This window comes from Pinus tabuliformis, chromosome 3_2, assembly GCF_031772625.1.
Source record: "Pinus tabuliformis cultivar Carrire ecotype Pingquan chromosome 3_2, CPIR1, whole genome shotgun sequence".
Taxonomy (NCBI): Eukaryota; Viridiplantae; Streptophyta; class Pinopsida; order Pinales; family Pinaceae; genus Pinus; species Pinus tabuliformis.
In genome coordinates this window covers 249,901,349-249,916,330 of record NC_142302.1, presented here as the reverse complement: position 1 = coordinate 249,916,330, position 14,982 = coordinate 249,901,349, and the positions used below count along the sequence as shown (strand labels likewise).

The 14,982-nt window shown below is 41.8% G+C and overlaps 1 protein-coding gene across 2 annotated transcripts in view; it reads right to left on the bottom strand.

The window, feature by feature from the left end:
• Nucleotides 1–14,690, bottom strand: part of LOC149180621 (junctophilin-like protein) — a 68,042-nt gene extending 53,352 nt beyond the window's left edge. The window contains exons 1-2 of one of the 2 annotated variants that reach the window (XM_089416205.1): nucleotides 14,373–14,690; nucleotides 13,982–14,013 (exon numbers count right to left, since the gene is read on the bottom strand). In XM_089416205.1, the coding sequence (XP_089272331.1) occupies nucleotides 13,982–14,013; nucleotides 14,373–14,462 (122 nt within the window). In that variant the 5' untranslated portion in view covers nucleotides 14,463–14,690. The remainder of the gene's footprint in view (nucleotides 1–13,981; nucleotides 14,014–14,372) is intronic. The other variant, XM_089416204.1, reaches the window with a different exon arrangement.
• Between the last annotated feature and the right edge of the window lie 292 nt (nucleotides 14,691–14,982).

Sequence of the window (14,982 nt, the reverse complement as noted above, 5' to 3'; positions counted from 1 at the left end):
TGAGGGGAAAGATGATGTCTAAATAGATGTTTACAAATATGGGGTGGCAGGAGGGGGAGGGATTCTCATTAATCCCGAAGGATTAGTTGTTGACCATTATGCCTGGGGCTTGGGAATGAAGTCCAACAACCAAGTGGAAGCTTATGGCCTATACTTGCGGTCATTTTAGCACACCAAAGGGGAATTAAGGAGGTGAAAATTCTGGGTGACTCCTTCTTGGTCATAAAGCACATGCACTCCAACTCTTCAGCCCAGAACAACAAGCTCAATCAGTTGCTTCAACATGCCCTTGGTATGCTCCCTCTCTTTGATAAATTACAATTTTTTCATATCCTAAGAGGCCTAAATACGGAAGCAGATACTCAAGCCAACAAGGCATGCCAAATGAATGAAGGTCATACTATGGTCAATGGAAATGAAGGTTTCCTACCCATCCCCTAAGTCTTCAATGCTTGTCTCTATAACTTTGTCTCATTATCCTAAGACCCTAAACATCATGCCCATGGATCATAAACCCCCCTTAGTTCACCCTACCCGGCCCCCCCCGGTCCCCTTTACCGTTCATCCTCCCTCCCCACCTCACCTAGGCTTCCCCCTCTGTCGAGTCCACTTGACACCGTTTGAAGCCTCATCTCTAACCTTCCCTAACACAAGCCAATAGTATATCAAAACATGTGAGGACACCCGGCGTGACAGATCCGTTAAGTGTGGGAGCTCTCATGTTCGTTCCTCCAATTTTGGTTCATTACCGATATGCTCAAGTGTTCCTCATGTGAATTCCCTCTGCGAGCAAGCCACATTTACTCCTCCTGGTTTAGATCAGATGGCTCACCCACTTGAAGGTAAGGATGACTGATGCGAAGGCCATTCGACTATCAAAGCAATTATGGAATCACCATGGGATCTTGGGGGAACACAGACCACTTCTCTGTGTCGCACGCAGCTTCTGTTTCACTCAGTCTATAAATCGTGGGGTTACAATATGAACTTTTGCATTGAGATGGTGTCTGGCACTGTCCTGCGAATTGTTAGTGGTTGGTTTCTGTGGAAGGGTCTGGGTTGCCCCTGGATGGTAGTAGTGGCTAGGGGATGCTCCTATCCCCAGTCTCAGGTGCCTCTGCCTCATGTGAAGTTGGTTCAGTTCAGTGGGAATTATTTGTCAAAGAATTTGGTGCCTCTGCAAGTGACCAAAAGACGGTTCGAAGGGGATCACATCGTGTTAATTACAATGGCTTCAGGTTCCTGGGGTTATCGTCATCCTCGCTCAAGCAAGGTGGCAAGCTACGACGTGCATGATTGGGTCAAATGCCCTCCCCTGGCCACCTTCTCTCCCCCTGCTTGTGGAATATGTGTAGGTGAACATGCAAAATTATGTGTCAATATTGCGAAGTTGCATATGCTCCTTCACCAACAAAGGATTGTGGTCAGTGAGATGCAGGAACGGAACACGGAAAAAAGCAAGAAAATTCGCTAGTTGGAAGATGAAGTAGCGGCGCTTAGAAGCATGCTCGAGGACCTCCAAATTTAGCTCGCCAAGCAGAATTCTCTGTCTGCAGAGGAAAGTCTAGGCCTAGACCTTAACAATCATGTTGTCCTGAAGATTAGTCAGTGTTGTTATGTCTGGTTTTATATGTATTTTGCTCTTATCGCAGTTTTGTCGAGTATATACTAGTAGAATAATAGGAGTTCAGTCTTGTTTTGATATTTTGATGGATAACAGGGGTCTAGTTAGATAGCTTGCATATGCAGCTTATGAAGCCCAGTATTGTAATGGAATTGTAAATCTCCCAAATTTTAGCCGCGATCGAGCGCGGATTAATATAACCAGTACTCTTTCACATTAAAAAATAAAAATAAATAAATAAATGTTTGCAAATAATTAGAAATTGGATGAAGAAAAAGGAACATTTATTAACCATAAAAATTATGGAGAATTGTAATGTCCCCAGCCTCCAACCGAGCAACACTACGTCACTAATCCCAAATTTACAACACTAAATCCGACATTAATCTTGTGGAGCCTTATTCTTCATAATTACTATTAACCTTAGCTCTGTGAAAGCCCGCTCAGTCTAGGGCATATATTACCTAGATTTCAACCCTAACATCGAATTTATTAATAGAAGATAATTACCAAACAATATATTTTTACAACTTACAAAGTCAGGGTTTAAACTTACAATTATGGCACCCAATTATGGTTTAGGTATACAACACAATTATTCTTAAACATATTCACAACCACATACACTCATTATACACAGCCCATACGACGTTAATTATTAAAAGATAATAAACACATAAAATACCTCGTTCATTACTAGAATACATAAACGTACATATAAACCATATTTGGAAATTGCACAATGGAATTAATGAAAAATTAGCTCAGAAAACCAATTAAGGTTTAGAGTAAAATTGCCCATCAATACCATTCACAACCCATACACGCATGGCACAACCAAAACACACATTCTGCCTTGCCATAGACCACATCGATCCAAAATTTCAACCACGAGTCACCCCTAAGCCAAGGCTACAACTCCACGAGCAATGGTATCCAAAAAACATCCAAACACCATGGACCAGGTACCAACCCAATGGTCATGTTGTCTAGGGCTCCAGGCACCCTCCAGGCTAATTGCCAAGGTGCCAACCCACAACCATGTCACTCCAGGGCTCCAGGCACCCTCCAGCCTCCACGTCATCAAAAAGACACAACTCTACTTCCCCCGAACCTATGCCCAAAATGAAGCCTTACGGCTAGCTAGGAACATTTCAGCTACTTCCCTCAAACCTGCGCCTTACGACCAGCCATGAACCTCTCAACTGCTTCCCCCGAACCTGCGCCCAAGTGGCACATCCTTCTATGGGATCCCATAATCCCTCTGTGATGCCCACCTTCCAGGGCACCTTACATCCATCCAGGAAGTCCAAACCCATTATAGTGATAATGGGGTAACCCCCAATTCTAGGGGAAAGTATCTATATATATACTTTTCCCGCTGCATGGCTCTCTTTGCCATGTGGCGCTCCAAAAGCCACGTGGGTCCCCGGTGCCTTTTTAATCAACATTTGTTGCCAACACACCATTTCCCATTACCATGGCGTCACACACCCCCAATACTCTTACCGTGTAGTGAGCTTTGCAGCTAGTCTTCTTTTTTATTATTCATATATATGAATTACAATGTATTTACAGTTGAGGCCCTCCAGCCACTTAACCAACACCAGCACATATGCCACACTAGCCCCACAATATCTAAGATAACTATGTGGGCGCACAAGCCACATACAATAACCACCTAAGCACGCAGGCCACATATCATAACCACCTAGGCACGCAGGCCTGCAATATAGATCCGACTCACCAGCCTAATATCAAGTACATACCTTTACATCATAAACAGGCAGGGGCATTACAAGAATATAGAATAAAAATACTATCAGTGCATAAAATTGTTATAGCAACAAGTAGCAAGGTGATCAAGCTTTTGTTAACACGAGGGCCCAAGTTCAAAACCCTTTGAGTATATACTAACAAGGCCATGTGCTCTTGGGAGATTTTGACAACATAGAAACACCCCTCATGGTGCAATAGCTTAGTCGAAGGACAACTATAAGTTACCATAAGCAACATTTCTAAAAAAAATATATGGATGGGACACTTGTTGAGTTGTTCAAAAGTGTGAATTCGAAGGGGATATTTGGGTTCCATGTGTCTCCATGGGGGAATTTTGGAATTGTTGTAACCAAATCCCCCTCCCAACTTAAATTTATAAGTATCCTCCTTCTAGGGGTGGAATTCTAGTCTGTGATCATTTGAAGTGATAGTTTGGTTTCCCTAACTTTACAAATTTAGTCTACACTACATCTATTACAATTCAAATTGAACCCCTATACCTAATTTGCTAGTGTTAACATGTTCATGACCATGGTGAAATTTCCTAATACTTTCCTAAACCATGGCCATTCCCTTTAATATGCATTCAAAACCTTTCCTTAGTTTTCGCACCTTTATGTTGAGGGATAATCTTCTTGCATCTCTAGAATAAGTCTTTTTCACACCTTTGATCATATTTTGATCCGCTGATAAAGGTATGGTTGAGTAGGGTATGTGTTTCTACTCCATGTTGAAAGGTATCCTGCTGAGATCAGATCTCCTCCTATTTGTTTTTAAAATTTAGAAGTTCCACATGCAAGGCCTCACTAGAGGGGTGGTGGAGGGTCTTCCTTTCTTTTAGTTGTCTACAAAGAAATATTCTTGGACTCCAATTTTGCTACCCTATTGGTAAGTTCACAAACCTAAGTCCATAAGGCTAGGTTTGATGATCCAAGTGGTCTAATCTTGTGATCAAAACATGAAAAATGTCATTATTGTCCCCCTCTCTGAGATCTTGTGTATCGATTGTCTTAGTGACATCTCCAGCTGAGGGGTCTACCATACTGACTACAGGAGAGGAGTTTATTCCTACCTGTGGCAAAGGAGACAACCAGATAACTTACAATGGGATCATGAAAGTGGGATGATGAGATGCATCCCCCAAGGGCATTGGGGATGGCCCACAACCTATAACATGGTGTTGAAACGTTTTTTTGAGTAACTTCTTTTATAATAACCTACTGAACCATACAAGCTCTTTCAACCACCACAAGAGGGGTTGATGAGTTAAGAGCAAACGAGCTAAGATTGAGCCAACAGGTCAATTAGAGGACTCGGGCCATGAGCAATTTTTGAAGATGAGCCAACGAGCTAAGGGTTGACACTGGCGATTTCCACTAAGTCAATGGGTCAAGAAAGGCTAAGGCTCACTCGACAACAACTCAACAACAATACAACAACATGCATTATGCTCAAACAGTTGTGGTTACAACAACTACGACACACCTCGAGATCCGAAGAGGACAACATGATCTATGGCAAATTGCAATCAAGAGGTTCATTTCATGTTTTGTCCAATTGTCTCCTAATTGTCCATTCCCTCTTTCTAGGAGAAACCTCTCACCACGAAACTCATTTTGAACTTTCCATGTCGTCATTTGCTATATGCCTAATCTTGTAGAGCCACTTGAAACTCACTACTTCAATCTTGGCACTATGTCCCTGTTACCCACTAAAAATTGCGTAACCCATAGGACAAAAAATTTCTCCTCTTTGGACAGCAAGCCAACTAGCAACCCTATATGATCAACAGATAACATGATGCCAATATCCTCCACTTTTTTCCTTAGTCAAATTTCTCTACCAACCAGCATTTCCTCTCAAAGGAAGGTGGGTCATCCATCCTTGAGTATTTTGACCATTTTTGCAATAATGTTCTTTCACTTAATGTTATGGGCATACTAATATAGATCAAGGGGAAAACTAGATAATTGACCAATCTTAATTGAATTCGTGTTCCTTTACTTCACTTGCGAGGTCAATCTTTGACTCTAGTCTAGTGAGACCTCCACTGAGGTCTTAGGGTTTAGGGAAAGGCACTACTAGGGAAGCACTAATTGAAGTAGCGTGTCCAAGATAATCCCTATTGCACTAATTGAAGTAGCATGTCCAAGGTAATCCATACTTACCACTTTCCATCTTTCCCCTTATTCATCTCCATTCTTCGAGACAGTGATCATTGGTCATGGGGATTATCAAACTTCATCCTCATGCTTGAGTCTGGAACTGGAAACTTGGCCCTCGAGGTTGATGCAGCTAAAAAGATAAAAGCATAAGAAAGCTATAATGAAAGAAAAATGAAAAATACAAAAGATGGCTAGGAAATTTGTATAGTGCGTGGGAAAAAGCCTAGCATGAGCTCTACCCCTCTCGTTAGCCATCACCTAGTTCCTCAAGCATTTAATGCTTTATCAATAAAAAGGAACTCTTGTATTGTCCCAACCCTATTGAGCAATAAATGGAAAAGCTCAAAAGAAGCTTGGGCTCCTAAGCTACGCACCCAAATGAAGATAATTCGTAAATAAGTAAAAGGTGCACTAGAGGGATGAAAAAAACAGGCTGAGGAAAGGGGTAACTCATGCCTCCACAATTTCTCCCTCCTTACATCTATACACTTAGGATGTTGGACCCCCATTTGTTGGTCACATGGCTATGGCACCTGCCTTGAAGTATTTCCCACTCCACAACCATCATTATCACACACAACTATAGATTGATGGGCTAACGTAGGACATGTCACTCTCCTTGGGGTTTGGAAACACCTAATAGGGTTGTTGACCTGACTATCCCTAATATAAGTGAGGTAATTTGTTTGCATGTCCTGATCTAGTTAGGCATTTGAAGGCGAGCTTTGCGTGAAGTATTAGTGTACCCCAAACATCAAGTATGGTCCAATATGATGCATTTATGGTTACTGTCTCTAATGATTGTTGATTTCACTTTATCTCAAGAGGGTTTTGTCAAGTGGTGTTATCACAGTAGCAAAGGCCTCTTGAGAGATGATTATAATCCCATTCAACAACATTCTAGAGGTCGTTTTACCTAGTCCAAAGAGTGAGTCTGACTTTGTTGATGCAATGTTGCCCACCTAGAGGAGACCATTGGGCTATGAGATGGTTCCACATGGCATTTTACTCCCTTGAGTACCCCCAAATGCTAAAACACTGAGTCTCTAAGGCTTGGAGTTGGATTTATCGATGATGTGCCTAGATGGACCTAGGATGCCCCCAAGCTAGCCTTTACACTGTTTGATGGGCACTGCTCATTCCAAAGCCCAGATGATGATGGTCATCCTTGAGATGACAGGGGAGGGCTTGCACAACACTAGTAGGCCTCGACGCTTAAGTATTATGTTGCTAGGTCACCCCTTTCCCTTAGAAGGGTGACATAAAGCACCTTGGTGATGAATTCATGGTTTGGAGGCACTTTTGAAGGCATGCCCATGGTACTTTGTTAAATTTTAGGTATGTTCTATGCTTAGAGCAATTTATTTCAATTTTCACAGTTAGCTCAAAATGTTTTCCAGATTAGCAATCACATCAGCATTAAAGTAAATTGCAGATAGAACATAAACATAAATCGCAAAAGACAAGCCAAGACAAGAGGACACAAGATGTGGTGCTAGCCAGGGACAAACCCCATTGTGGGGAAACCCTTGATCAATTCTTCTTATATGTTCTTCAATAGTTCAGCAGAGAGAGAGAGAGATAGTACGTTTACAATGGAAGTCAACACTTTGACTTACCTAGATAAGAGCATAGATCATCTCTAAGAAGATGATACATGAAATCAGTTGAAGACATGTTGCTTCAACTGATTCTCCAAGGTGACTCCTTCACCTATCGTTGTGTTGCATTTCGTCATCATGCTGCACCCATCATCACTATGCCGCATCTCATCATGCTTCATTAATCATGACTGTACCCATCACTGTACTGCATTATGTGCCATTACTATACCATGTTGCCATACTGACCTATGTGATGGTTGCATCTTGCTTGCTTGTTGTCCCTAGCATGCTTGTTGTCCTTTGCATGCTTGTTGTTGCATGCTAGCTGTCCCTTACATGCTAGCTATAACATTGCATGCTTGGTGTATTTGCTGCAAAGTACCATACAACTGTCCCAATGTTAGTTAGTTGTCCCTTGCATGTTGCTCTCCTTCGGAGACAGATGCTCTGGCTGTTCCGGCAGTTCCCGGCAGTTTCGGCAATTCCCGTTGTTCCTGGCAGTTCCGACAGTTCTGACAATTCCGGTAGTTCCCAGCAGTTCCGACAGTTTCGGCAATTCCGGCTATTACCGGCAGTTCCAGCAATTCCGACTATTCCCGGCAGTTCCAGTAGTTCCAACAATTCTTGCTATCCTTGGCAGTTCTAGAAGTTTCGGCTTTTCCCGACAATTCTGGCTATTCCCGGCAGTTCCAGCTTTTCCCGGCAATTCTGGCTATTCCCAGCAGTTCCGGCTTTTCCCGGCAGTTCCGGCAACTCCGGCTATTCCCGGCAATTTCGGCTATTCTCGATAGTTCCAGCTATTCCCAGCAGTTCCGACTTTTCCCGGCGGTTCTAGCTATTCCTGGCAGTTCCGACTTTTCCCGACAGTTCCAGCTATTCCTGGCAGTTCCGACTTTTCCCGACAGTTCCAGCTATTCCTGGCAATTCTGGCTATTCCTCGCAGTTCCGACTTTTCCCGACAGTTCTAGCTATTCCTGGCAATTCCGGCTTTTCCCGGCAGTTCCAGCTATTCTTGGCGGTTCCAGCTATTCCTAGCCGGAAATGTCAAAACTGTCGGAACTGCGGGAAAAGCCGAAACTACTGGGACTGTCGGAACTACCGGGAACAACCAGAACTGCCGGGAACAATTGGAACTGTCAGAACTGCCGGGAACTGCCGAGAACAGTCGGAACTGCCAAAACTGCCGAGAACTGCCAAAACAACCGGAGCATTTGTCTCCAAAGGAGAGCAGCATGCAAGGGACAGCTAACTAACATTGGGATAGTTGTCTGGTACTTAGCAACAAATACACCAAGCATGCAATGTCACAACTAGCATGCAAGGGACAACTAGCATGCAACAACAAGCATGCTAAGGACAACAAGCAAGCAAGGGACAACAAGCAAGCAAGGTCAGGATGGCAACATGGTGTAGCAATGGCACATAATACAGTACAGTGATGGGTACAGTCATGATTAATGAAGCGTGATGAGATGCAACATAGTGATGATGGGTGCAGCATGGTGCAGCGCGGTGAGGTGCAGCATGATGATGAAATGCAACACAACGATAAGTGAAGGAGTCACCTTGGAGAATTATTTGAAGCAGCATGTCTTCAACTGATCTCATGTATCATCTTCTTAGATATGATCTATGCTCTTATCTAGATAAGTCAAAGTGTTGACTTCTGTTGTAAACGTACTATCTCTCTCTCTCTCTCTCTATTGAACTATTGAAGAACATATAAGAAGAATTGATCAAGGGTTTCCCCACAGTGGGGTTTGTCCCTGGCTAGCGCCACATCTTGTGTCCTCTTGTCTTGGCTTGTCTTCTGCGATTTATGTTCATGTTCTATCTGCAGTTTACTTTAATGCTGATGTGGTTGCTAATCTGGAAAAGATATGGAGCTAACTGTGAAAATTGAAATAAATTGCTCTAAGCATAGAACATACCTAAAATTAACATACCCAGAACCAACAAAAGACATATGCGGACCAGCATAGTACAAAGCACGACTTTGAGGTGGGAGAATTAGTTTTCTGAGATTACAAGCATAAATACAATCTTCACTCTAGAAGAGAGGTGCAAAAAAACTAAAACCGATATTTTATGGACCTTACAAAGTGCTTGGAAAGATTGGTGAAGTAGCATATGAGTTGGAGTTGCCAGAAGGAAGCAAAATTCACAATGTCTTCCCTGTATCATGCCTTAAGAAAGCCATCAGTCAGGAGGTTACTACTTCGCTAAGCTACCCCCTTTGGACGAGGAAGGGCAGTTAGAATTGATTCTGGAGGCAATCATGGTAGTTCAAGAGAGAAGATTGAGGGGCAAAATGATCTCAAAATATCTCATTAGGTGGAAGGACCTACCTGAAGAGGATGCCACATGGGAAGGAGAATAAATTTTGCAACACCTGAATTTGCAATTGCTCGAGGGCAAGCAATGTTGGGAAGGGGGTACTATAATGTCCTAATTAAATTGCCCAAGGGAGGGTGAAATAACCTATCCAACCCCATAGGCTATAGTCATTTATAAAGGGGGGAACCCATTATTCAATGTTATTGGGGTAACATTGGGTAAATTGGGGTAACTGGGGAAAAATGGAGGGAAACTTACTCCCCTCAAATTAAAATTGGAAGGAGACCCCAAAGGAATTCTATATAAAGGAGAGAGGAGAATCATTTTTCTCATCATGGTTGGTGGATATTTATGTTTTGTGGGGTGAGGCTCTTGGAGGGTTTTAAGACCCCTTATCTCTTATTGGTTTCGATGGTGAAAGATTCCACCCTAGCCAATCCTTTCTCCTCATTCTATTTAGCATAATTTCGGAAACATAATTTATATGTTTGTATCAATCAAGGGTTTCTAAGGAAGGAAAATTATGTGGCTTTGTGGCTTTGTTTGGCTGGAAAAGGATTACTTTGTGGCAATATAGGTTTGTGAAGGCAATTACACGAGAATCGAGGGTCTGCCAATAGCAAAACAGCCTTGGAACCCAAATCCAAGGCATGCAACTATCCTAAGGGAGATTTCTGTAGCTACAAGGTTATTTGAGGGGTAGATTTTTGGCTGCAGAATCCCTTAAGACCCTAGTCTGAGGCAGTCACCCCCCACCCTTGCAAGAGAATTGCATGTGACAACGAAGATAAATTAAAGCAATGGAGCTTTCCTAGGGCCCTACCTGAGGCAACGAGGGCCTCTGAGGTCGTTTTCCTATAGCAACACGGCCATCCAAAGTTGTTCTAGTAGCAAGGGTTTATCTTGTGGATTGTGGACCACGTATGAGGGCTTTTTAATGGTAGTGGCTCTTCACTAAAGCAACACTTGAAGTAGCGAAGTGAAGGTCGGGCTGGAGAAGGTGGTCAGTGCAAGCAGCGTGCCATTCTAGGATAACAATGAGGTCTGTTAGGGTTCTATGATGACAACAAGGTAGCAAAGCAGTACAGTTGTGAAATAAAATTGAGCAGTAATGAAAAGAACTTGTGGTTGGGAAAGCGGCGTGCCATTCTAGGACCGCAACGAGGTCCATTAGAGCTCTTTGATGACAACATGACAGCAAGGCAGAAGAGTTGCGAAGGCAAATTGAGCAGTAACTAAAAGAACTTGTAAGCTAGTTAGTTGTGTTGTTGATAGGGTAATTAGTATTGTATTCCTGTAAAAAGAGTGTTATTATTTCTAAATGGTTGAGTGTTGTACAACAGACTTTGTTGATGTAACAACCCTAGGAAGTGAATCTGTGGAAATTGTAACTTGATGTGCATTGTTGGTATTGTTGAAAAATCATCTGCTTGTTTACATTGTTGTGCATTCATGTCATCTCTATTGAATTGAAAAAAGAAATGTGACACTGGTACAAATTTGTCATATTTTCTTTTAACCGTAAGAGTAAATTCTCCTAAGGGATACTACATGCTCTTGATTAAATGTTGGTTCCATGCCCTCATACATCACAAAATCCAGTAGAAAAGTTGCAAACTTGCCAATCCTGAATCCTAAAAACTATTAAGTATATTGAATTTTAAATAGGATCTAAAATTCTACTTTCTCCATATGAAATCTAATGAGATTGAAACCACTCTCAAACATCCTGAAACAATTAATTGTAATGTTAAAAATTTAAGTAAAAGTGACATTACCATTAGCTACTAGGGTATGTATCTCATGAGATGAATCTTGAGTTGTGAGAAGTGAGTTTAGGGTTCACAACACTCATCATTCCCATTCACACCCACAACATTCTTGTTGTTCTTTTCATAATCCAACCAGAACCTACTGTGGACATATCCCTGTACTACTCCAACCACATCTATTAGTCCGCACATGTAATGTCCCTTCTTAAATTATTTTGGAACGGTATTTATTTCTACATTTTGGGGGTCAATTTTGGTGAAGACGGGACCCATTTGATTTTTGATAAAAGACTTAGGAGTTAGAGACAAGTTAATTTTATTTTATTTTGTTTTGTTAATGATATGTGGGGACCACCCACATAAGAAATACGCACTCCCTAAGCCAATGATTTGAAATGCATGAAGAAAGGCTCCACAAAAGAAATGGCGGGAATAAAGGCTCCAAGAAAGTTATAAAAGGAAGGCAGCACACTTCATTTGGCATTCTTGGCTTATCGAATTTGATTCTGTTGCTCGATTTGTTTAGCCGGTTCACTTGTTGTTAAGCAAGAGTTTTCCAAGCGAAGAACTCACCCTTTCTTCGAGGGACTTCGAGTGCCACCCTAGAGAGGTTCATCCATTATCATCCAGAGGAGATTTCTAGAGAGACTTCCAGCATTTGTATTTAGTTCACCCCAACAATGCGTCTTTCTGGAGGACGCAATGGTGGATCTAGTGTGGCCATTGCAGCGTTCTTTCGGAGGGCTATTGCCGAGAGAAATTAGGAGAAGAAGACTCAATAAATTTGTTGGCTATTGGGTGAGCTTGAGGGTTGGAAGTGGCAGCAATATTCAAGAGTGATTTTGCAGACTCTATGGCCAGCGCAGAAAAGAGAAATTGGGCATACGTGGGAGATAGAGTTTCAGCCATTGAGGCTATTGCTTGCCGATAGAAATAAGGGAAGTATTGGTGGAGTTGATTGCTACATTTGAGTGTCTGGGGAGGATTTTGTTGGTGGTTTGACCAACAACGTGCTTCAACAACGATTGAAAAGCGTAGGCCTTTTGGGGGTCGATTTTGGAAGTTCAAAACCAGGCCAAACCATTTTTGGGTTTTTCTGGGATTTTGACAAGGACCTCAGAAATAAATTTGTTCAATTTTCTGAGCACCAAAGGTGGGGTTTTCAACTTTTCAGCCATATCTTTGCAGCAGACATTGTAGAATCACTGGAGACTGCGCAGCGCCTTTTGGGGGTCGATTTTAAGAAGTCAAAATCAGGCCAAACCATTTCTGGGTTTTTGTGGGTTTTGCATGAGGAGCATAGGTATAAATTTCCAGAATTTTCTGAGCACCAAAGGTGGAGTTTTCAGCCATGTCTTGCAGTGGACAATGCAGAGTTGTTTTTTTCAGAGAGAAAAAGCATCATAGTATTATATTGAGTCAATATAAAAGTTCAGATGATACATAAAGGCTCAAAAATAGCCAGCGTGCCAGCATATATGAAACAAAAAACTTGCAGAAATAGGACTTCCCAAAGGAGGCCTAACATCATCAGTCCAAAATCACAGCTAACAGTCTTTAGAAAAAAGAGCATCAGATGTCTAGACACATATAACAAAAAAGCTTGATGTATACTAGAGTAAGCAAAAAGATGAAAAGAAGGATTCATAACCCAGGGATGGAAAAAGTCCTGGATGAAGCAAGAGCACCAATGCAGAGTTGTTGGGGACTGCACAGTGCAACAGTTGGTCAATTGATTGTAGCTCCAGGTTGTCATTGTTTCACCTGGGCTTTGATCCGGTTGCCTTTGAGGCAAGCATAGGTGCATTCCTTCCATATTTTGTACTCTTGCACCAGTTTATAATAAAATGGCTCAGCGGCTTCCATATTTTTGATAGTTATGGGCGTATTCTAATTGTTTTGAAATTTCTGTGATGAAAATTGTTATTTGCTTGCATATCACTGTTTTTCCTATTTTTAAACATTACAGCACATATGTACTCTAAGTTTCTTCCATTTTGTAGCAAGCAATTTATTATTTGAAGGTAAATGGACAGCAACACATAGCAATGGAGTAGTGTTAACGAACAACTCCAAGCAGGGCGGCAGGGGCAAAACAATTACCTTGACGAGAAAGCATTTGCACTTATAATCCTGCAACAGATTGGAATGGTTTTCAATCAAATGTTGTCAATGGGGATTGAAGTACAACTGGTGAGATTCAATGACAATCGTCAGCAGCAGGTCATGCTGTTCGATTTAAGTGGATTCCTCGCCTCAAAGAATACCATCTTTCCCCAAAAATCAGGCATATGTGACCAGCAAGGATATATCACAAAAGAGTGAGAATGGCATGGTGCTTGCCGCTCATTTCCAACAAACAGCATTGTAAAGAGCTGGATCTTCGCCCAAGTGTGGAAAACTTGGCAAATCATAAAAATTCCAAACGTCTGTTTTCATAGAAATTGAAATGAATCTTCAACTTCTTGTGAAATCTTTTGGACAAAAAACAGGCCAATCGTAAATACTAGCCAATAAAAGATTCTCTGGCAATTGCCAATTTAGGACATAACTCACATTACTTTCGCACAGCAAGTGATTTTACATTTCTGAGCATTTTTTACAGCAATGTATATGATAATTGCAAACCTAACACGACCTGAGATGCATTAAAACACTAAATATAGAATGTTCAAAATGTTGCGGGCATTTTCTACTCACTTTCTCAGTTGCTCCTCTTTCTCCTCCAGGAACTGAAAATAAACCAAAAAATTCCCAGTCAGGAACGGATCCATGCACATATCCACTCCCCAATGCAATAACATTTTGATCGAAGAAATGCATGCAATTGCATCTAAATATGCGCCTCGAGAAGAGAAGGGAACACAAATAGATTGGGCCTGCTAAATTAGAAATATCTTCGAGATCAAAGCAGCATTGAGCAGATAGTGGACAATTCATAAATAAAATGAATGCCCAAACCCATTACTGTAAGCAAGAGAAAAATTGAATCTTATGGGGAAAGGTTACAAATGCATGACAGATCTGATCAGATCTAAAATGACAGAGGAAATGCATTTAAGTCCAGAGAGCGGTAGTAGGCAGAGGAGACCTTTTCAGTGTAGGCCATGATCGGAAGGTCGCCAGGAGTTCGTTCGGTTCCTGCTTCAACCTGGGCATCCATAGATGGGGTTGTCCCCATTCAGATCTCTTCCCCCTTCTGCTTCTGATGTTGTCGGTGCTGCCACTGCTCAAATATGTCACTTCCCCTCACACTAACCTTTATAGCGAACCGGATGATTGGTCGTTAATGTCTCGACTGGCAGAACAATCCCAGATTATTGGTGGTTAATGCCTAGACGGCCAAAAACTCCCATCGCATGTGCAAAAACTGGTTTACGTTAAAATAACTTGTGTTCTTTTCTTTCTTTCAAAGAGGATAAGAGGCCTTTAAAAATAAGTCCCTTTATTCGGGCAAATTTCCCGGCAAATGTCGGCTCTTCCGTCATGCTTCCACTGTAATCACAATTTTGCTATGGGTGGAATCCACCATGAGAGTCGGATAGTTTTGAAGTCTTCCAATTGACCCAAAACCTTTGGGAAAATGTTGAAACTCACCACATAGACCCATGATAGCAATGATGACCACAAACAATGTCTTTTGGTTGTTCTTTATTTAAAATTAATAATCCTCAGGTTTAAAAAAATTAACGTTAAAGATT